Genomic DNA, 23,866 nt, shown 5'->3' on the forward strand with positions numbered 1-23,866 from the left:
CAAGACAGAGGTTCTCTGCAAGCCATCTGGCTACCATGAGAGATTCGTTCATGAGGCGATCCACATATACAAACACAGAGACAATTTTAACCGAGAAGATGGATTCTGGCTTAGCAATCATTGGAAGGACGTAATAAACCATTTCGATACACATTAGGGTGGGTAGAATAATACATAGTGTTATATTAAAATGTATAAGGTATAGGGTGGTTTATAGCAATACAGTATATAATTTAATGTTGGGTTTATCTATGGCAGTATATAGTACGGTATATGCTCGTGTGATGTAAGAGAATAAAGTTTAGATGGAAGCATATTATATAATTTTTACGACGTAGAATTGTAATGTATTACTTGCTGTTAGTAACTCAGCTTATTGTAGAGTATAGTAAGTATACTGATGGTGCTATGCAGTTTATACTTTAGTTTTCTACGTGGTTGTTTAGTAACTGCAGCTACATATCATTAACATTCCTTTCCTTTGTTAATGCTACTCCCTGCACCCCCCCTTGGTGCTGCTGATCCTGCATAATGCATGGGCATAATATGACTTTGAAACCCCCCCGCCCACCTCCTACGCATTTCCCATGAATATGCTAAATTCCTCTTCATATGCACATTCTTTTTGTTAAGGCGCTCTTCCACCTCCAACCCAGCTTATATATATAAGCTCCTAGCTTGGTAGTGTCTCATTCTTCACCTGAAGACGGCTGCTTGCGTTGTAGCCGAAACGTCGTGAGAATTATTTTATTTTATTATGTTTTATTTTTATTATTTTATTACTTCCCTTCTACGTGACTTTACCGAAAGAACCAAGAAGACAAATAAAAATTATTATTATAATAATAAAAATAAAACATTATAAAAAATTCTTATTATTTTTATTATGTTTTATTTTCATTATTTTATTACTTCCCTTCTACGTGACTTTACCGAAAGAACCAAGAAGATGAATCGCCGTTATTGTTGTGGCGTGTTCGGGCGCGAATGGAATGTTGCACTAAGTTATGAGCATCCTCCATTCCTATATTAGGCAAGTGGTCGTTTAGTTATTGTGTTATAGAATCAGTCCCCTGTGGAGAGACCACAGAGAGAGAAAGATAAAAAAAATGAATTGGGCTCTCTCCAAGACCTTGATTCATTCGCGGCAGAGGTCACCCCAAATCTGCGAGCTTCCTCTGTTTAACAAAGAGGCCCCCTTCGATTTAAAGCTTTCGTGACTGCAGGGTTTCATCTTCTTGGTTCTTTCGGTAAAGTCACGTAGAATGGAAATAATAAAGCAATAAAACATAATAAAATAATTCTCACGACGTTTCGGCCACAACGCAAGCAGCCGTCCTCAGGTGAAGAACAGGTCTGTCAGAAAGACAGCGTCTGAATGAACACCACCACGCTTGGCAGCGTATATTTAAGCTGGGAGTTTGCATATGATATGCAAATTCCTTTGTCAAGGAGCTCTTCCCCCACCAACCCAGCTTAAATATACGCTGCCAAGCCTGGTGGTGTTCATTCAGACGCTGTCTTTCTGACAGACCTGTTCTTCACCTGAGGACGGCTGCTTGCGTTGTGGCCGAAACGTCGTGAGAATTATTTTATTATGTTTTATTTTTATTGTTTTATTATTTCCATTCTACGTGACTTTACCGAAAGAACCAAGAAGAAGAAAAAAAAGAGGCCCCCATCAACTCGTCACGAGGCCTCTTCAGTGGCTCGACGCGCCGCGGGGCATGTGGGCGTGCACCTTACCCTGTTGTGATACAACTCGTTCTCCAGTTCACGTTACGAGACGGCAACAACAGCAGCAGCAGCGGCAGCAGCAGCAGCAGCGCCAGTCGCGCTCCCTTGCGCAGTGCCCAGCGCCGTGACTCAACCTCCCAACGTGTTGTGTCTGACAGCGGCGATTTAAAAGGAAGAAACAAAAAAAGGCGATAGTTTAGGGTGCCCTAATTTCTCTTCCCCCCCCCCACCCGCACAAAAACCACGCTGGGTAATACTACAGACGCAGAGAGCGCGCACGCAATCGCCACCGCCACCGCGGTTTGTCCTGCCCGCAGATGCGCTGCTTGATAAGCGCCGACCACGAAACAATCCGTGGTGTCCCGAGTGCGGTGCAGACATCATCATCATCTCTATCTTTCGATGCTTAGACACGCGCTAAAGCGACGTGCGTGAATTCGTACCAACGCATTTACGTGGCGGATTTTTTAAAAAATAAACACATCTATTTTTAGTAGCATCTTCAAAAAAAAATATGGAATGTTACGCATTTTTGTGGACTCTTACAGAAGTTAGAAACAAAAACATTGCTATCACGCATCAAATACCTTTAAGTGCTTGTTTAAATACAATACGACCTGCTTGCAAATACAGCAGCTTACAAGAGCGGTCACCAGAATGCACGGTATGATCATTATCTAAGCTTACATAACATTTAATCGGCTGCTGTACCCGCGCGAAAACATTGTGGAGGGGATACGGCCAGCGCAGTTTGAGCCTCCAGCCCAAAGACCTGGACACGGGTTGCCAGTGGCATGTTCGGGATCCATCCTCGAGTCCGAGCCAGTTTTGCAAACTTAAAAGTGTTGTTCCAAACAGCTGACCGTGTGATCAGTGCGATGGGACTGGACTCATAAGATTGCGCGAGAACGAGTGTTCAGACTTGCATGGAACCAAACATCTCAATGCAACATGTAGGTTGTCGCGACCAACCCCAAAAAAACTGCATTATGGGAAAACATTAAAATAACATAATTTTCGTTCGTCCTCTGTCCTATGGCAGGTCCTCCATCATCTCAAATATTGAGCTTCTTCATTTCACTATACACTCCACCCCTCTCGTTTCTTCCAATTAGACTTGCCTCCTGCTGAACTCGCTCCACAACTTCACAATGTATCCTCTCTCAATCCAACTTCTTTTCTCCACCTTAAGCCATAGCCACAGCCATTTAGACGTCCCAGTCTTCATGCGCTGCTTATATACTCGCAGCATTAGGTAACATGTTTAATGGCTAGCTCAACTACAGCTGCATGCAACTTGCCTCGTGCACAAGGCTCAAGCACAAACGACGCACACACGCGCTTCTGGGAGTGTGGGTGCAACGTCTTCTGGAGACGCAGGTTTAGAGACGCTGCTGTTGCTGCAAGAGAGAAAGAGAGAGAGTCGTTATTTACGTGGACATTCCTCAAATATTTTCACGCGGCCATAGCTGCAGGCCCCCGGTCTCTCAACCGTGATACGGCCAATGAAGGAGACACGCGAGGTTTTTTTTACAGTCAAAATACGCGCGCGCGCGCGCACGTGAATCAGCCAAACCTACACCTGACTCACCAATAACTGACTCACTCGTTGTGCCGTCTCCCCCACCTCGGCGAGTTCGCGTGCTTCGGTCTCACGGAAGATATCGCTCCCAGGTGACGAACTCGTGAGAATTGTTATGTTGGCTGAGAACGTCTAGAGCAGGGTTCCATCAATCACCCGGCATTCGTGCTGGGTAGAACGAACATGACAAGTGGCTTGGTTTTGATTTAAAGCTTTCGTGACTGCAGGGATTCATATCATTGGTTCTTTCGGTAAAGTCACGTAGAAGGGAAATAATAAAATAATGAAAATAAAGCATTATATATATATTTTTTATGTTTTATGTTTATTCTTTTATTATTTCCCTTGACTTTACCGAAAGAACCAAGAAGATGTTAGGAGATCCTTCAGCAGACCGTTGCTCTCTTTCTCACGAAAGACAAAGACGACCCCGGGTAGCCTTGACAGACTGGTAGGGGCAAGTGCTGTTAGCGAGCACCTATGAAGGCCGGCACGGCACACGAGGGGGTGGGTGGCCAGCACCACGCCCGGCCGCCTTTGTCTCCTGATACATCCACACCTGATGATGATTGCTTGTGTTGCAGTCGAAACGTCGTTAGAATTTTTATTGTTATATATTTTTATTACTTTATTATTTCCCTTCTACGTGACTTTACCGAAAGAACCAAGAATATAAATGGCTTGGTTTTTAGAATACCGTTCTTGACTAATGTAGAATGGAATTTGGACCGCATCAACAACGATATGGAATTCAATGAATGATATCGATCACGAGTTTCTATAACTACCCCCCCCCACCCCAATTAAGTTCGTGGCATCATGTCACAAGATAGAAATCCAAGTGGCCAATCATAGCACTGCAGATAGCAGCGTCATCAATCACCCTGTGTCAGAGAATAGAGTAGTTTTGACGTCACTTCCGTAGCTTTCTCTATCTTTATCTACACGACAGGGCGACCTACTCTATGGTTCTTTGGGTAAAGTCACGTCTAAAGATAAAATAATAAATTAAATAATAGTTTTCTGGTTAAAATTTTTTGTTGCTATTTCATTTATACCTGATGACGATTGCTTGCTTGTGTTGCAATCGAAACGTCGTATGTTATTATTTAATTTATTATTTTATCTTTAGACGTGACTTTACCGAAAGAACCAAAGAGTAATTCCTGCAGTCACGAAAGCTCCAAATTCAAGATTGACAGGGCGAACCTTTTAATGCTCTGTTAGAAAATGTTAATGCCATGAATATTGTTTACATCTATATATGTACATCATTCAAATTAGCCTTCGCATTTTATTTCGCAGAGCTGGAATAAGCCAGATGAATTGAAAAACATTTACGGATCTTGGTGCAACAACTCGGCTGAAACCATTAGATTTATATATTTACGTGGTATATCATATTATTAACTAGATGATTACATTGTTTAGTATACTATATGTATGTTAAATACAATAGAAAACACTTAATACAATTGTTTACGCACGAAAGCCTCGCGGAGTCTCATGTATTCTTTTTCAGGAGATTCCTGCCAAGTTTTAGTAGCATGGGGCCATGCTGCCGTGCCTAATAATCAGTCGAGTAGATTTGCAGGCGATTCTTTATAACAGAACATTGGGGATATAGACCAACACCAGTTACTCTACTTAGTTCAGCTATGGGGAAAAACCGGAGGCTTCGGGGAAAGCCCACGCAGAACAGGGGGAGGGGGGCGGGGAGAACGTACACTGTACATACTTCACACAAAAAGCCACTCGAGTCAGGAATCGAACCCAGACGCTTTTGTGTGGCAAGTGTGGCAAGTGTGGCCACTGCGCCAAGACGCTGCCCCATCAAGGAATATACTACGACCTTCATGGCGGGATATTACGTACTGCAAATACCGGTGGTTTTCCTGCACATATCGGTCCCTTTTTCCAAACCGCTTTTAAAACACTGGGTCACAGCGTCGTTCAACATACATCTGCGGTTGCCACCCGTCCTGGTTTTCCAAGGACATCCTCTATTTGTGGAAGAAGTCCTTGGAAATCCGCCAACCCTCCCGGTATTACAAAAAAAAGTGTAAATAATACGCTACTTACGCAATGCATTTACATTCCTCTCCTATTTTGATATCTTGGGATATTTTCTTATCGTCCACTGCAGTAATACCCCGATTTATGTCGTTTCGCAAATACGTCGGTCACGTCATTGATACCACGACCTGGATTTGCGTCGTCTCAACCCCACACTTACGTCGCCGGCAGCGTCGTCCGTCCCTGCTCGTATCCGTCGCCTCTCAGCCTTCGCCTCCGCCTACCCCGTCAATTGCTTCGATTTGCGTCGTTTCGATGTTCGTCGCTGCAACTTTCAGGAACGCATCCCCCGACCGACGCAAACCGGGCTATTACGGAATAATGTCCCGGTTTTTTTACATCTCAAACGTGGCAACCCTGTCCCCCCCCCCCCCACTATGTCCCCCCCCCCACTCTGTCCCCCCGCCCCCCACTCTGTCCCCCCGCCCCCCACTCGGTCCCCCCCCGCCCCCACTCTACCCCAACCCCACTCTGCCCAGCCCCCCCCCCACTCTGTCCCTCCCCCGCCCCCACTCGCCCCCCCCCCGCCCCCACTCGGTCCCCCCCGCCCCCACTCGGTCCCTCCCCCGCCCCCACTCGCCCCCCCCCGCCCCCACTCGCCCCCCCCCGCCCCCACTCGGTCCCCCCCGCCCCCACTCTGTCCCTCCCCCGCCCCCACTCGCCCCCCCCCGCCCCCACTCGCCCCCCCCCCGCCCCCACTCGGTCCCCCCCGCCCCCACTCGATCCCCCCCGCCCCCACTCGGCCCCCCCCCCGCCCCCACTCTGCCCCGCCCCCACTCGGTCCCCCCCCCCGCCCCCACTCTGCCCCCCCCCCGCCCCCATTCTGCCCCCTCCCCCGCCCCCACTCTGCCCCCCCCGCCCCCATTCGGCCCCCCCCCGCCCCCATTCGGCCCCCCCCCGCCCCCACTCTGCCCCCCCCCGCCCCGCCCCCACTCGCCCCCCCGCCCCCACTCTGCCCCCCCCCCGCCCCCACTCTGCCCCTGCCCCCCCCGCCCCCACAGTATGGCGCCCCCCATTGCTCGTGTATGCGCTGGGGGGCTCCGTGCACGCGGTGAACGCGGACGGCACGGGGCAGCGCAGCCTGGCAGCCCCCGCGTGCCCCGGCCTGCTGCTCGCCTCGCACCCGGCCGGGGAGCGACTCTACTGGGCCTGCGCCGGCTCGCACGCCGTACAGGCGGTGCGCGTGGATGGGACGCAACATCAGGTCCATCAACAGCAGCAGGTTGCTGCTGCTACTGCAGCGACAGCAGCAGCGTCACCAACAACGACACAATCATTGTGATGATGGTCATCGGGAGTATCGTCAGCAAGCAGAAGGATAGATCGTGACCACTATTGCTATTATCGCCGTAATTATTCATCATTATTGTTCGGTACACTGTGCAGTGTTGAGTAGCGTTTCCATCGTTATAAATCATCACCACGATTTTTTTTTAATTACTCTATATAATTTTGAGATATTGTTTATACATTATCGCCACCACCAAAATCAGAAATGATCATCATCATGTTTTAGACACTATCGCTTTGGAGATTGTACACATCATAGTCGCTTATTATCAACATCATTTTTATCCACAAACGTTTCCTCATTCAAGACACAGCACACTGTATACGTGTGATCATATGAGATCCCAGCTCTTGTTAACAACCTGATTATGCTGGATGTAATCTCCGGGGAAACGTCGGATGCAAATGTATCAAAATGTTCCTTGCCCTTTAAAAACACATTCTAGTTTTGCTAATTAGCAAAATCTATTTGCAAATTGCCCACGTGACAACTTGATTTTACTGGTTTTGGTCGGGTGCTGGAGGGTTACCGTTACAAACTCTGACATTATACCTTTACGCGATCAAAACACAAATGCAATTCTGAAATCATCAGTAGCACAATACAAAAAAATGGGGGGGGGGGGGAAATACCCAAAAAATGATTTGCCATTTGCAAATAAATCCAGATGGGGGCACGGGCACCTGGCTGATGTTTCAGCACCATGGACAGATCCTTGCTCCGATCCTGCCCACCCATTGTTACACTTGAGGAAAGCTTTTCGTCGGAGCCACTTATGAAGGAAATTACGATGGGTCCCATGCAGTGACAGCAACAAAGCCGCAGCAATTGCATTGAATGAGAGTCCCTTCGGGAATAGCAGTAACCAGAAGACGCGTGACCTCTATAACTTGAGAAGCAATGGGCTGATATCGATCATTTTAAATTAGCACATGCAGACAAATCCTTTGACTCCCTACACATAATCACATTGAGTTTAGGCAAAAATCTATTGGAAACTGCTTTAGGTGCTGTTCAACCCTGCCTTCCATTACAGTGCAGTGAATATAGAACCTCCAAATCAATGTGGGCAGTGTCACATGAAGAAACTGATTTTGAAATGCAACGGGAAGCACACCACTCTTGACTAATTAAAATATGTTAGTCATTCCACTTAATCATTTGATAACCAAAATATAGAAGCAATACATCAAATATCCACGAATAGAATCCTTTGACAAAATTCAAAATGTGTCTTTTGAGTGTCAACTTTCCCTGGAGAGTGAGCAAAACCCTTTAATGGACAGCTCTAACCACTCCCATCTGCGAGTTGCAAAGCCATAACACATATTGAACAGACACCAGACAGAGTTCACCACAACGGACGTTTGGACAAAGGTGAAGAGAGAGAGAGAGGGTGGGGTGGGGGGGATAGCAAGCCATTGATCATTTATCCATTGCAGCAAATCCATGACAACTGCAGACATCTGGCAGCGAGGCAACGCCACCAAACATTCCACACCGAGGCTAATTATTGTACCGCTTTACTTGGCGTTTATAAAAAAAATTTGGAACACTAGCTTGTCATTACTGTACTAACCACGTGAATATATTTGTGCTTTCGTCACAACAGAATGTTGTGCTGGTGAACGGAGCCATTGCTGGGCTGGCTCTTGACTGGGTCACGAATAAAATCCTCTGGAGCGACAGAGACAAGGGGACAATTGAAGAACATGACCTGGGCAGTGGCGTCAGAAGGCGGCTCGTGGAGAAAGCCACTCTACCCACCATCCTGGCACTCGACCCCATAAACAAGTACAAAACAACGTTCTATTGTGAGAAGTCTCGTATTGGACACACAGATGGAAAACTGCATTGCTGTTGAAAAGATAGGGGAGTTTTCGTGCGGAATAAACTTCGTTTTCTCCCCCCATCAGGCACAACATTTACCCGAGTCAATTTGTCTTTGTACAGGGGTGAGTAAATAGTCATGTGATGTCCTCTTCCAGGGACATTGACTGACACAAGGTGGTATACTGCTAGCTGCAGAGTTTGAAAAGTTACGTCCATAGACATCCGAGTACACATGTAATGCTCCCCGACAGGATCGTCGTACGTGAAAAAAAAGAATAATTCACGAATGAAATTTAGCAAATTACGTGAAAAAGAACAAAAATCATGGATTGGGTTTTTTTTTGTAAGCCATCATTTGTGACCAGCTTGAGACGATCAACCTCGCTACACTTGAGAACCTGGTTTTAAAAAAAAAGACAAAATCACGTTTGGGCGGCCAGATCTGAAGCCAGCGTTCTCAGCTTCCCCGGCTCGGCCCTCAGAACCCCTCCACCCCTCCGACCTCCGAGCCACCCAATCGCCCAACCGCCACCGTGACCCAGAGGCCTCAAACGGGTTTTGATTCCTTACCCGTACCCGTACCCGGCCGCACCAGGGTCGCAAACTACCCGTACCCGGCCGGGTATGGGTACCCGTACGCTACCCGTACCCTACCCGAAATGAGTGACAAACGGTTACTCACCGGTGACTCACGGCCTACCCGTACCCGTACCTGGCCGCACTAGGGTCGCAAACGGGTACCCGGCCGGGTACGGGTAGCCGGGTATCGGGTAGGGTACGGGTATCGGGTAGGGTACGGGTATCGGGTAGGGTACGGGTATCGGGTAGGGTACGGGTATCGGGTACCCGGTTGCGACCTCTGCCGTGACCCCCCCCTCGTGACACGCGCGCCCGTGTGCTCCCCCCGCCAGGCGCTTGTTCTGGGTGTCGGACAGCGCCGCTGCCCCCGGGATTTGGCGAAGCAGCCTGGAGGGCTCGTCGCCGTCGCGGGTCCAGCGTCTCGCCACGAGGGCCACGGCCCTCGCCGTCGACCCAGGCTCTCGCCGCTTCTTCTGGGCCGAGGCCACGGGGGTGGCCGCGAGCTCACGGCTTCATTCGCTCGGCGCAGTACGACGGCAGGAACGGGAAATCGTTCAGGCTGCCCACGGGGTATGAAGCACCTCCCCCGCCACCATCCCCCCCCCTCTTTCGCAACACCCGAACCCATCAGCAAGCCCCCTTCCCTCTGCTGACCTACGGAACTTAATGTTAATTTGGAAATGTACAGCGTGGTCCAGATGTCTTGTGACCCCCCCCCCCCCCCCCCCATTTAATTATCTAAAACTTTATATTTAAATTTCGATTTAAAGCTTTCGTGACTGCAGGGATTCATCTTCTTGGTTCTTTCAGTAAAGTCACGTAGAATGGAAATAATAATAAAAATAAAACATAATAAAATAATTCTCACGGCGCGATATTTAAAGACAAGGTGGGTCACAAGACATCTAGACCAGCCTGTACTGCCCTCTATTCATCCAATAAAGGGTCGCCGAGCCTCAAGACTCGGGCCTCAGGAGGGTCCCGAATGTGAGAAGACAAAATTCGATGCCGAGAAACTCGCGGCTCTCCGCATGAGGTCGCGTCGATTGCACGGCACCGGCTCGCAGAATCCGCGAAATCGAACCCATTGCTGCACTGCCATCTGCTGGCCACCTCCCGGCACGCGAGCAGCGATGGGGCTCAGATGGGGGCACCGTCAACTTGCGAATTAAATTCTCGCGAGAATAGCCCGATTCACTTTCTCCCCCACCCACAAATGAACTCTAACCCTTGTCGGACTCGCGAGGGTTAGGTTCAGCTTACAAGCCTCGAAGACCCGGCTCTTGTCAAAAAAACCGACTGTTGCTGCCGGAACGCTGCTGGGTTCATGTTGCGCTCCTCTGCACTTGAACACGTCACCGATCAGCGGTTCATCTGTTTTGACTCGGCTCCTTTTGAGATACGTGACAGCCCCCCTCCTCCCTCTCCCACCACCACCACCGCTGCTGCCTTGCAATTGGCTCATCGTCCTCACGATTCGGGGTGGGTCACGTGTATCCCACCCGCGGGCTTTAATTAGCCCTCTCCCCCCCCCCCTGGCTTTTCATCAGCACCGATCGACACCTCTGACGAAAAGGCGGCTGCTGTAATTGCGTGAACGGCAGGCAGACCTGTCTGGACCAGTTCTACCATCATTGGTTAAACACGGAGACACGGGTTTGGCCTGTATCGAGGGCGTGTTCAGTGACGCCGTGACAGGGAGCCAAGACACGGGGGCATAGCACAGTCCAATAATGGCGTTTTTGCTGCAATGCCCTCCGCAGCCCCGCAGGAGCCTATATCACCTGTTAGTGAGCATGGCGATCGCCCGTTCCAACGCTATCTAGGCTCAAGGCTGCTTAGCTTCCGACAACTGACAGGTCAATGGCGTCTTTCGGTGTGGGACTGACATCAACACAATTGCTCCAATTAACCTCGATAGCTGTCCTCGGTTTGCTTTGGAGAGTGAGCCCAATTCAAGATCACCACGTGTCGTCTCAGCTGTCCAAAAATAGAATGGCATACTGTGCCATAGATGCCTCCATCTCACCGAGTGTTAATTATATATTTATATTGTAATTTGAAACTGAATGGCTTAGGTCAGGGGTCGGCAACCTGCGGCTCCGGAGCCGCATGCGGCTCTTTTGAACCTTGACCGCGGCTCCGGGGTGGATGCTAGCGAGGGGAGGAGGCGCACTGTGACACCTGCTCTGGCGTTGCCGCTGCTGACAGGTCGCCGCTCCGCTCCACACTGCCCGCCCGGTGACAGGCAATAACGTTGCCGTTGCTTTGTCACATGTTTGGAAGAAGTAAAAACCTTCCTGGGCAGCAAAGAGCTCACCTTTGCTGAGCTGGAACAGCCAGAGTGGCTGGAAAAATTACATTTTATGGTAGACATGACAGCACATCTAAACACGCTAAATACAACCCTTCAGGGGAAAGGAGGCACAGCCCTGCACATGCTGGAGGAGGTTTTGGCATTCGAGCGCAAGTTGACAGTGTTTGTCAAAGATTTACAGAGAGGTACACTGTCTCACTTTCCCTCTTTGAGAGAGTTCAAACAAAGTCATGATACGATAAATTTGGAATATTTCAAGTCTGCAATCACCACAATGCAAAGTTCGTTTGGGAAACGATTCTGTGAGTTCAGAGAGGAAAAAACGACATTATCCTTCCCTGTCACTCCCCTGGCGATCGATCCATCCCTATTGAATATGACTGCATTTGCAGGTGTAAGTCAACCTGATCTTGAGATGGAACTGGCCGATATAGCCGACAAAGATATATGGGTGTCCAAGTTCAAATGCTTGACCGCTACCTTTGAGGATGTTGCCCGTCAGAAGGCCATTCTGGCTCAGAATCATAAATGGAGTGATATTGAAAACCTTCCCAAACAGGACAAACTTGTATTCGAAACATGGAATGCCATCCCCAACACTTATATAAACATGAAAAAGTATGCATTTGGAGTCCTGTCGATCTTCAGCTCCACATATGTATGTGAGCAGGTCTTCTCCAACATGAACTATATTAAAAACAAACATCGATCACGCCTCACAGATGACAGCTTGCAAGCCTGTGTGAAAATGAAGGTGACGTCTTACAGCCCTGATGTGCAGACACTGTGCACTGAGGTTCAGGAGCAAAAATCCCATTAACCAGGTAATTTAGCTATTAATTTGCAAAAATATATTTTACATTGTTAAGTGAAAAAGTCCTTTTTTTATTCAGATTGACAGCTGACTGCACGATCCTGTATATAGCAATAAGGTAAGAAACAATATATGCAGTGTTATATTTGTTTTAAATGTTGCAATGGTTTTGCGGCTCCCAGTTTATTTTTTCCTTCGGAAACGGGTCCAAGTGGCTCTTTATGTCTTAAAGGTTGCAGACCCCTGGCTTAGGTGAATCCCCCTGTGTTCGTGTGTTCGATGCTTCGTGCATTGCACTGTGTGTCGTGCGTGCATGTCGTGTGCACGTCACGTGCGCACGTGTGTGTGCGTGTCATATGGGGAACGGCTGTGTTGTGGTTAGTGCAGAGTGCGACAAAACCTCGCGATCCAAGTTTGATTCCCGACTCAATGACCTCACCAGCGAATATCTAAACCGAGTCTGGGCTTCCTCTAGGTCGACTCAGCCATAAATAAGTAGCTGCCGTGGTGTGTAAACATCAGCACTGGGAAGACAAAGGCCGTGATGTCGACCTTCATAGGTGCTCGCGAACAAAACTTGCCCGCAACAGTCTGTGAAGTTTTATATGGCGGAATCCTTGTCTTCATCATCATCGTGTGTGTGTGTCGTGTGCGTTCCTGGCATTCGTCTGTGCATCGTGTGCGATGCGTCCGATGTCACACGCGTGAGTTACGTAATGTTCCATGCCCGTGCGTTCGGCGTGTTGCTGCTGATGTCTGCATCGTGTGTGCTGGCCGCGTCTTGTGTTACCCGCTAGCTCCCAGCCGGCGGGGTTGGCCGTGTGGGCCCGGGACATCTACTTCGCAGACGGGGCCACGTCCACCATCGTCCGCCTGGACAGGAGGACCGGCGGACACACGGTGTCCGTGGTGCCCGGCCCGCCCTCCCTCCGCCTCGGGGCCATCAGCCTCGTGCCGCAGGACCCGCGCTCGCAGGCGACAGACCCAGGTGCGGCCGGAGATGATGTTAACTCCCTCGCCCGCGGGTGTGCAGGAGGTTTCGTGGGGTTAGATCCCCGACCTTGACGCCTGCTGTACATATTGGAGTTTGAGCGTGGATTTTTCTCCGGGTCCTTCGGGTTTTCCCTCCACATTTAAAATGAACGTCACACTCTTGATTTAAATTTAGATTTAAAGCTTTCGTGACTGCAGGGATTCATATTCTTGGTTCTTTCGGTAAAGTCATGTAGAAGGGAAATAATAAAATAATATAAATATAAAACAATAAAAATTCTCACGACGTTTCGACTGCAACACAAGCAATTATCATCAGGTGTGAAATCCACAGCAAGAAAATTTTCTTGTGAGAATTTGTATTGTTTTATATTTATATTATTTTATTATTTCCATTCTACGTGACTTTACCGAAAGAACCAAGAATATGAACGTCACACGTTTAAGATTATTTGGCTGCTATAAATTTGCACGCGATAAGCCACTTCGTTGAGCTTATCATTTGTGGCCAGGTCGCTCCAAAAAAAGAGCTATATAGCACAGTGGGCATTACCTGGTAAAATAAAATAGAAACATACTTTATAGTACGTACGGTGTGAAACAAATTAAACTTGCATAGACAGAGTGTTAGTTTCACGAACCAAATACTGGTTTATGACGATGATGATGACGCGTTTGTGCTTCAAATATTTCCATAAACCTCTGCAGGTTCACAGTTAGAAATGAGAATTACACTTATCGGTTGATGTTTTTTTATTAACATCATTTTAGAACTGCAGCCGTTCCTCTTGTTCTCCAACGGCGTGCGAATGATGAGGATCAACTTTGACGGCTCGGGGTTCCGGAGCGTCAGGGAGGGCCTGAGCGTGGGGCAGGTGGCGGCTCTGGACTACGATCCCGTTGAGCGCAAGGTACCGGGCGTGCGGGGCCAAGGCATTTCAGTTCCCCCGGGATGGGGATCTTTGCCGTCCTGGCTGCCCCCTTCTATCCCCCCTAGTGGGGGGCACGACAAGCTCGCCGTGGCGCTATCCGCATGTCCCATCCCATTCCCCGCCGCGCCGTCGTGCCTTGCTTGCTGATCGTTGTGCGCCTGCAATGCCATCCCAGCAGTGCCTGGATCTCACTACGTTAATACCGAGGGCTCGTAGGTCAACCGCGTGGAAACCTGGGGCCAATCAGATTCCTTACCCACCCCGCTGCCCCCAACTCCCAAGAATTCAATTTTTTTTATTGTAAAATCTTAGGAATATTTTTTGTATTTAATATTTTTGGTAATAAAGCATGAAGAAAAATGAAATGAGAGTTTAGACATTGCTAACACTCAATAATATTCGCATGATGAATATTTTTGGCCGTAGTTTCATTGCGAGTATCAAAGGTCACACGTAGGTTGTTACGGAGCTCATCATCAATTTTATTTATGGTTCCTCCTGGTCAGAATGGGCCCTTCCTTACTGCACTCTGATGAAGATCACTCAATTGCTGTGACTGACGGACTCACAGACGGACACATAATGTTTCATTGAAACAAATATTTGGATGAGGATTTGGATTACTTAAACGCTTAAATGCCACGCATCTCAAAGCTCCCTAGAAAACAGGAAAAAGTGGAAATGAAATAAGACAAATGAAGACAAGAAAACAAAGACACGTTTTAGAACAAAGAGTGAAGGATAATAGACTTATGTAGATTAGTTGGTGGTTTAGTCAAAGAACCTTTAGCAGAATTTGATAAAACAGAACATTATATGCCATGGAGTGGCATAGTCATATTAGATAGCACACGGTTTAGTGATAACGTCATGCAGATTAAACTTTGGAAGGCCCTAGAAAAGAGACATGCAGTTGCCGTGACGAGACACGATGAAGGGTCGTACGATGATGCTGGTCTCAATGGCTCCATTTCTGCGTGATCCACCCACGGCGCCTTCGAGTGACCGTATATTACGAACGGATACCCGTCGTAGCTGACGTCCCGCTCCCCCTCGCCCCCAGGTGTACTTCGTGAGCTCTGCCACACGGAGCATTGAGAGGATGGACATCGACGGCAGTGCGAAGGAAGTGCTCGTGGCCTCCAACCCAAGCCTGCCGCTAGGCCTCGCCGTCGACTGGCTGCACAGGAAGATGTACTGGACCCTGCCCAGGTGTGCCCGCCCGCCCCCAAAATGTTATCACCTCCGATTGGCACGCTCGGCTACGTACGGTGCGAAAGAAGTTCAACATACATACGTACGTGTCCGTGTCACGTCATGAGGTGCCACGTCCATTCGTACCTCTCTCACCTAGTAACGGCCCCAGTCGACCGTCACTCAGCGGGCGGTCGCTCCTTCTCCTCTGCTGGCCCCACTGTGTGGAACTCCGTCCCCCCCAGCCATCCGTGCTGGTCGACTCCCTTTCCTCGTTCAAGTTAACGTTCAAGCCCTTCCCTTTATCCTCCGCCTGTGTTTGACCGCCTCTCTCTGTCACACGGGGATTGCCTGTGGTTTCCTGCCCACGGTGTAGAGAGATGCGTGCGCGTTCAGGCGCCGTGTAAATCCACGTCGTATCATCCAGCAGCACTAACGCCGCGTCGTGCCGTTCCCCCGCAGGGTTTTCCGAATCGAAATGAGCAACCTGGACGGCTCGGAGAGAAGGATATTTTTTTCGCAGGCCGGCGCGCGACCCCGCGCTATAGTCGTGCACCCCACGGCTCGGTGAGTTCGGCGCTACGAGCTGGTCTCATCGCTCCATCTCCACGGAGGTCGTCCTCTCGGGGACACATTGCCTCGCTCAGCCGCCGCAGCGTCGTTTGTCTTGACCACACGCCTTTCCTCATCGGTCAATGTGATGGGTCTATTTTCTCTATTCCATTTGCTCTTCTCTCTCGTCTCACAGTTTAATTTCAGGCAATGCATCTCTCCTGACATCTTGGCACAATTTTCAGCTCCCGTTCCAGATGAGCTAAAACATTTATAAAGGCTGAATGATGCACAACACATTTGAGGAGTCTATCTGCAGTTGGTGCTCGAACCCCAATGGGCCATCCTATTCATTCTCTCTTGCAGATAAAAAAAAAACTATTTTTCTTTTACCAGGTAAGGTCCACTGAGCTATATCACTTTTTTTCAAAAGCGACTTGGCCACAAATGACAGCCCAATGAAGTGGCTGATCACGTGGAAATACTCGAATGCATGATTCTTAATGTGGAGAGACCACGGGGAGACATTGCAAACTCCAAATATACAGCAGCAGGCGTCAGGGTTGGGATTGAACCCACAACCTCCTGTATACCAGGCGAGGTAGTTAACATCTCGCCACCACAAGACGATGAGGGCTGGGCATTAGACGCGTAACAATTCACCCCTTCCACCGCCCTCCCCAGTTTGGGGTCAAGACGTGGTCTGAGAATTGATCTCACGTTGCAACGATCCATCTAGTTCTTGCACACGCGCCCATTTCACCGCTCTATCTCCACGGTGCACGTCGACTCGTGTGGGTGCTTCGTGTGGCGGTTTTAACAGTTATTCTTAACAGAAATACATTTTTACGGAACCATAAACAAAAATGTTTTGCTTTTCTCGTGGAATTTCCAACCACTTTTTTCTACGGACTTTCTATGGATCATTAAAAAAAACAGGCTTACGTGAACGGGGATTCTATGCCCCCCACCGTCAGCATCAGAATCATCTTCGAAGATCGAGTCTACGCATCGTGGCTTGGCGAATCTCGTGCCTGTCAACCCCTTATCAGCGCCTACCTTATTACTGACCAATTTAGACCTTATTGGTCACCCCGTGCCCCTTTAAATCTCAACGTTCATCCTACAAAGTCCCATCACCACAAGGGAGAAACACAAACAAAATAGACACAAAAAAACATTTTGCCCGTATTGAAACGGCTGTACGCCGTACGCTGCCCCGAAAACTCAATTTCCCTGTACATGAATACGGAGTAAACCGTACGGGTCGACAGCAATGGAATCTAAATATGCCCCCCTCCCCCCCTCCCCCACACGCGTTTCTCTTGCCAGGCGTGTTTTCTGGACGGAGGTGGGAGCCCGCCCGCGCGTGGCGAGCGCGGCTCTGGACGGCGATGCGGTGCGGGAGGTTGCGCGCGGCTTGCTGGCGGTGCCCGCCGGGTTGGCCGTCGACCGCTGCTCGTCGAGGCTCTTCTGGAGCGACCCGCGGCGTCGCGTCATCGAGGTGGCCGCGCTGGACGGGACGGCGCGCCGCACGCTCGCGCAGACCGGCGCCGAGGGTGAGCCGCCGTGCCGCACGCGTCGTTTCGTATAAATCGTCGTCGTCGTCGTCGTCACGAGCCGCGGTCGATGTCCGCTGCCAAGCGCCAGGGGCCTCTCCCTAAGCTGCCGCTCGACATCTCTTGCGGTCCTGTGCACGAGCTGAGTTCACTGCTCCATCTCCGTGGACGATGTCCTCCCGGGCATGCCTATGGCTGCCGCTTCGTCGTACGTCTCGGCCACCGGCCGTCATCGCATCCTGTCTAGCAGCTGCATTTATTTCCACCCTGAAAATTACATTCCGTATTCGTAGCGCTTTTGGCACAGTGGTTAGCACGCCGTGCTGTGACCCGCGTGGTCAAACGTGGCAAAACTACGCCCGTGACTGACTAAAGAGTGGAAAGGCATTTGCCCCAGTGGCGTAGTAGCTACATCATCAGCTCAGGGGGTGCGGCAATTGGTCAGGTTGGGCCCCAATATTTGATTTGTCTCGCATCAAGGCTATATAGCAGCTCCTCTAGCCTAATCAACACCGTCACTATCACGCTCCCGAACATGTAACACCATAGGGGCGCTCCGTCTTCACAAAATGCAGCCACTTCTAAACGAAAGCATTTTCATTAAAATAAATTTTAACCGCATTTTAAATGAGCTTTGTTCTTTTACACCGTCGTTGAAAACATCTCTCGTGGTGGTTGTCAAGGGGGCCACCCACCCCCCCCCCCCTCCAACTCGTAGCTTTGGCTGCCAGGGGGAGGGTGGCAAGGCACCCCCTGCCTGTGATGCGCCCGGCTCACTCAAGCACATCGATAACGGGCGGTGCAATCTCTTGAAGAGCCACCCCGCGCTGCTGCTGTGACCACGATGACCGTGACGATGACCGTGACGATGACCGTGACGATGATCGTGACGATGATCGCGACGACGATGACCGTGACGATGACCTGCGACGATGACCGTGACGATGACCGTGACGATGACCGTGACGATTGACCGTGACGATGACCGTGACGATTGACCGTGACGATGACCGTGACGATTGACCGTGACGATGACCGTGACGATGACCGTGACGATTGACCGTGACGATGACCGTGACGATTGACCGTGACGATGACCGCGACGATGACCGTGACGATGACTGTGACGATGACCGTGACGATGACCGTGACGATGACCGTGACGACGACCGCGACGATGACCGTGACGATGACCGTGACGATTGACCGTGACGATGATCGCTACGACGACGACCGTGACGACGGCGGCGGCCGTGACCTCGCGCTTGCGTCTGTGCGCGGGTGAGCAGCCGTGGACCAGCTGGCGGTCTACAGGGACAGCGTGTGGTTCACGACGCTGGCGCGGCGCACCGTCGTGCGACTCGACAAGCGCTCGGGCCGCCGCCTCGTGCACATGCAGGGGGACTCCATGCGGCCGTCGGCGATCGTCGCGGTGCCGCCCGTCCCCAAGTCCGGTGAGCGGCGTGCGGCGCGGCGAGCGGAGCGTGGGCGGCTTTGGAGCTAAATTCATCGCCGGTGCCCGTGGGCTCCCGTGCGGTCGCACCGCCTGCGCACTTCGATGGTTGGTCTCCGCCGCTGGCATCGCACGACGATGTCTCGAGTGGGCGCCCTACCCACCCTCGCCCCCACCCTCGCCCCCACCCTCGCCCCCATCCTCGCCCCCACCCTCGCCCCCACCCTCGCCCCCACCCTCGCCCCCACCCTCGCCCCCACCCTCGCCCCCACCCTCGCCCGGCGCACGTTCGCGGGGGCCAGCCTGGTCCTCACGGCACGATGCGAAGCCAATTGAATGGTTGCAATGTACATTCAGATTTGCGTGCTGTTCAGCTTTCGCGTGATTTTTTTGGAGCACGGTTCATTAATCAATTGAAATCTATTCTCAAGTTCACCATACATGCAGTGCGCCTTAATAGTGCACTTTTTCGTGATTTATAAAAAAAATTCTGTTTTTGTGTGTGTCAAAGAATCAACCATTTATGAATGTATATGCCTACTGTACGTTCAGTGTTTGTGTTTTTTGGCACACTGCCGATTTCAATTTTTTTCAAATTCACATTTATTTAATCTCACTCCGAATGCATCGTGTAAAAATCAAATTTGCAACGCTGAACGAATAGTAATTTTCTGTACGTGTGAATACTCTATATATGCTGAGCCCGAATATTTTTTGTTTATCGAGAATACCAATTAACACGACCCACTTTACTTGCATCTGACAAACGTGCGCATTCGAGAAGACATCACATCGCCCCTTTATGACGGAAACGGGTTCCGACGCGGCCAAGAAGCGCGTGCGTGCGCATTTGCCAACGGGACAGCTGAAGGCGAAAAGGGGTCAAAGGTCCGGCGGTTGTCGAGCGAAAAACTCCCGGCGTCACCGCATTTTCCTAAAACGCTGCACGGCGAAACCTCCCGGCCAGCGCCGCCGTTGGCACCGCCCGGGCGGGTTTCGACCACCGCACCGCCTACCGCGCGACAGTCAACGCCGCGAGCGTGCGTCGGAATTTTCCGCGTCAGTGCCACCGGCGTCGTCGCTCTCCGGGCGAGTGACGTTCCCTGCGGCGCGCGCCGCGTTTGTCTCGCGCCCCAAAGGGACGGTCAAGCGCTTCCTGGAGCTCTCCGGCGCGCAGACGGCCTGCGGCGGCCACTTCGGCGGCTCGCCTCCAGCGGCCAACGGATCGGCGCCGTCGCCGTCAACCCGCGGTGAGAAACGAGGCTCCCGCACGGGAGGCACGGGCGGGGGGGGGGGCCCTCTCAGGCGGTGGCTGTGCCGTGAAATCGTGGGGCTGCCAGCGGGTTAACGACAAACCGACTGCAAGTCCGCGTCAAATGTTGCGAGCCCGTGGCGCATTTGTAAAAAAAATTTATTTTTATTTTTACCCAATTCCCCTTTGCCAGATGGTGCTGCTGCTGCTGTCGGTATTGCTCTGTCTGGATACCGCTGCTGTTCCTTTGTCTCCCTTACGGGCGCGTGAGATTGTGGTGGTGGTGGTGGTGGTGCGACTCCTCTCTGGAGAAACAAAACAAGGGGAAGAGATGTGACGGTTATTTTGCGTGATCTTGTCTCGTCCGATTTCCATGAACTTCAGGGCAATTTGAATCCATGAGCTTCATAATATTTTGACTTAAAACTTTCGTGACTGCAGGAATTCACATTTTTTGTTTCTTTCGGTAAAGTCACGTAGATATAAATAAATACATAAAATGATTAAAATTGAAATTATACAAAACAAAAAAATACTAATGTAGACTGTAGCCTGGTTATTAAGTTTGGTGAGTGTACTGACAGTCTATAATGTAGACTGCAACAATAGTTATTAACCTGAGTGAGCATACTGGCAGTAAAAAATATAAAACGTCGTGGTTTTAACATATTTTTATTTTTTATTTTTATTTTATTTTATATATTTTAGAGAGCTCTCACAGCTCTGCACCGGTGAGTTCACAGCCTCACTTGCTGTGCTGCAATCCCCTGGGCCAACTTCAGCAGGTTTAGTAACTAACCTGATCCATCAACCTCCAAAGTGCTGGGTCACAGGTGAGCGCTGCCTCTCAGCAATGCCAGCTCGGCTCTCTCTCCCTCACAAAGACAAAGATCCCCCGTGTAGCCTAAACAGACTGTTGGGGCAAGTGCTGTTAGCGAGTAGCGCCTATGCAGGCGGCACGGTGCACACGAGGGGGTGGGTGGCCAACACCGCGCCCGGCCACAGAGGAGGCCCATGACCGGTTCACATAATCATCACCGGTGTTGGTAGCTGTGAGCGGGAATCGAACTCCGGTGGCTGGGGTTCGTAGCGAAGGGCGCTAACCTCTACGCTACCGCCGGGCCGTTCTCAGGTGCCATCGTTCACTAACGCGGGGTTGTCTCTCCCGACGTGTGCGGTTAGCAGCCACCAACACCACGACCGTGGCCGACCGGGGCGGCGAGGCGTCGGTGTTCCCGCCGTCCCCCGTGCGAACGGAACCCGGCGCGGAGAACAATGGAACGGAGAACAACGGAACGGAGGTCGGCGAGGGGAGGGGTCTGGTGACCTCCGGCTGCAGGGCCTGCGTCCCTGACACCGCCAGGCGGGGTGGGTCCGATGGCTGGAACCGGACGGCGGAGCCCGGCTGCCGGGACTGCGGGAGCAAACCCCGGAGCCACTTCACCGACTGCCCCGAGCACCTTCGCCACTTCTGCCTCAACGGCGGCGACTGCATGCTCGTCGTGCAGCTCAACAAGCCCATGTGCAAGTGAGTTGAGTGTGGGCGCGGTGTCTGGGCCGCAGCACGACGAAGAGTCACGACCGAAGCTGATGATATTTTATTTTTGGAAGCTCAAACCAGGGACACGCCGTGAAGGTGGCAGATACTCCCCTCCATCAGCCCTGCAATACCTTTATAAGGCCACGCCCACGAAACACGCCCACCGATCACAGGCCCCTCCCACCGATCATAGGCTCCGCCCACTGCTCATAGGCCCCGCCCACCGAAAATAGGCCCCGCCCACCGATCATAGGCCCCGCCCACTGATCATAGGCCCCTCCCACTGATCATAGACCATGCCCACCGATCATTGGCCCCTCCCACTGATCACAGGCCCCGCCCACTGATCATAGGCCCCTCCCACCGATCATTGGCCCCGCCCACTGATCATAGGCCCCGCCCACTGATCATAGGCCCCGCCCACTGATCATAGCCCCCCCCCCCCCGTCCCACTAAACAGCGCCTGCCACTTTTGATCTGAATAATTTAAACAGGGGACAAAATCCAGATTTTTTTTTCGTTGTTCTTGCAAATGTGCGTGTGCGTGCGTTGACCTTCTTTCGCAACCGTACGTAGCCAACCGTGCTAATCGGAGGTGTGCGGGGAAGAACAACAAACTAAACACAAAAAGGCAGTTCTAGATGATTAAAAGTGCATAAGGTCTCCCCAGTGGCTGCCTAATATCGGAAGGAAGAGCGTTCCAGACGGACGCAGAAGCGCGCGACGAGGTGACCGTCTTTGTTCGATGGCCAGCCGAAAGCCGCTGCTGCTGCTGCTGCGATGATCAAAGTTCGCGTGGCGATGGTTCATGCTCCCTGTCGAGAGGCTTCAGGGACAACCTTCCTGGAACCCATACTGCTCCGGCCAAAAAAAAACCATGACCTTTGGTAGCTTTTGTCAAAACCGCACCCGATGTTGAGCAGGCGCGATGACGCACTCACTCCTAATATAGCGGCTTTGCGGTGGGGTGAGTGAATCATGTTGCTGCTGTGACCTCCTGGTTACTCACACCTGCAGGGCATAGGAAGAGCTAGCCGTCAAACTCTGGAACCTGCTTGCTGTCCTGCCCCCCCCCCCCCCCATAGACATCTTGTTGCTGTGCAGGGTTTATTTTTGTGTGCGGGAAGCGGTTAGCGCATTGCGCTACGAACCCGGCGACCCGGGGTTGATTCACGCTCACGGCCACCACCAGTGACCGGTCCTGGACCTCCCCTAGGTCGAATCAACCTCAAATGAGTACCTGGTGCAGTGTGCAAAACATCGGGAGACAAAGGCGGCCGGGCGTGGTGTTTGGCACTCCCCCCCCCCCCCCTCGTGTGCCGTGCCGGCCTTCATAGGTGCTACTCGCTAACAGCACTTGCCCCTACAGTCTGTTACAGGCTACACTGGGGATCTTTGTTGCTGTTGATACTTGTGTGTGTGTGTGCCACCCACATGATGGCGCTATCTACCGGTTAACACATCAGACCCCTTGTCTCGAGGTTCATGGTGCATGCATGTTGAACTTCTTCTTTGGCACCGTAGGAAGCCAACCGTGCTAATCGGAGGTGCGGGGGAAGGACAACAAACTAAACAAAAAGCAGTTCCAACGAAATTAGTTTTCAATCTGGATGATTTAAAAGTGCATAGCTCTCAGTCACTTCCTAACAATCGGAAGGGAGGAACGTTCCAGACGGCCGCAGAAGCGCATCTGAAAGCGCCGCGCGATGCGGCGACCACCGCCTTTGTTCGACGGCTCGCAGCCAAAAGCTGCGAGCCGTCGAACAAAGCTGCTGCTGCTGCCGCCGCCGCCGCCGCTGCTGCTGCTCCTGCTGCGAGGATGAGCGGAGTTGGCGTGATGATGGTTTATGCTCGTTGACGAGATCAGGGGCGGTACTGCGGTTCGTTTGTGGCAAGCGCTTTGTGTGCCATGAGTGCGATGATGAGCGCGCTCCTCTAATTAGCACAGTTGATTACGTGCTGTGCGAATGAAGTTCAACATTCATGCACACACTTACGTTCCCGTGAACACCTCCGATTATCACGGTTGCAGTGCCGGATTAAGCTAGCGCGGGGCCTGTAGCATATGTTATTAAGGGGCCCTGAATAAAATAAAAACACGTAAATATTAAAATACAAATTTTTTTACTTGCATAGTCAAGTTATTGTATTCTTTTATTTGC

At 51.1% G+C, this 23,866-nt stretch overlaps 1 protein-coding gene across 1 annotated transcript in view; it reads left to right on the plus strand.

The window, feature by feature from the left end:
* LOC144934271 (uncharacterized) overlaps positions 1-23,866 on the plus strand; it is a 42,584-nt gene that overhangs the window by 11,009 nt on the left and 7,709 nt on the right. Inside the window, exons 4-15 of the mRNA XM_078859951.1 lie at positions 6,397-6,617; positions 8,299-8,480; positions 9,431-9,626; positions 12,462-12,481; positions 13,027-13,217; positions 13,994-14,133; positions 15,218-15,366; positions 15,811-15,915; positions 17,233-17,459; positions 18,749-18,913; positions 20,052-20,162; positions 21,350-21,692. Of these exons, the coding sequence (XP_078716077.1) occupies positions 6,397-6,617; positions 8,299-8,480; positions 9,431-9,626; positions 12,462-12,481; positions 13,027-13,217; positions 13,994-14,133; positions 15,218-15,366; positions 15,811-15,915; positions 17,233-17,459; positions 18,749-18,913; positions 20,052-20,162; positions 21,350-21,692 (2,050 nt within the window). The remainder of the gene's footprint in view (positions 1-6,396; positions 6,618-8,298; positions 8,481-9,430; positions 9,627-12,461; positions 12,482-13,026; positions 13,218-13,993; positions 14,134-15,217; positions 15,367-15,810; positions 15,916-17,232; positions 17,460-18,748; positions 18,914-20,051; positions 20,163-21,349; positions 21,693-23,866) is intronic.

This window comes from Lampetra fluviatilis, chromosome 9, assembly GCF_964198595.1.
Source record: "Lampetra fluviatilis chromosome 9, kcLamFluv1.1, whole genome shotgun sequence".
NCBI lineage: Eukaryota > Metazoa > Chordata > Hyperoartia > Petromyzontiformes > Petromyzontidae > Lampetra > Lampetra fluviatilis.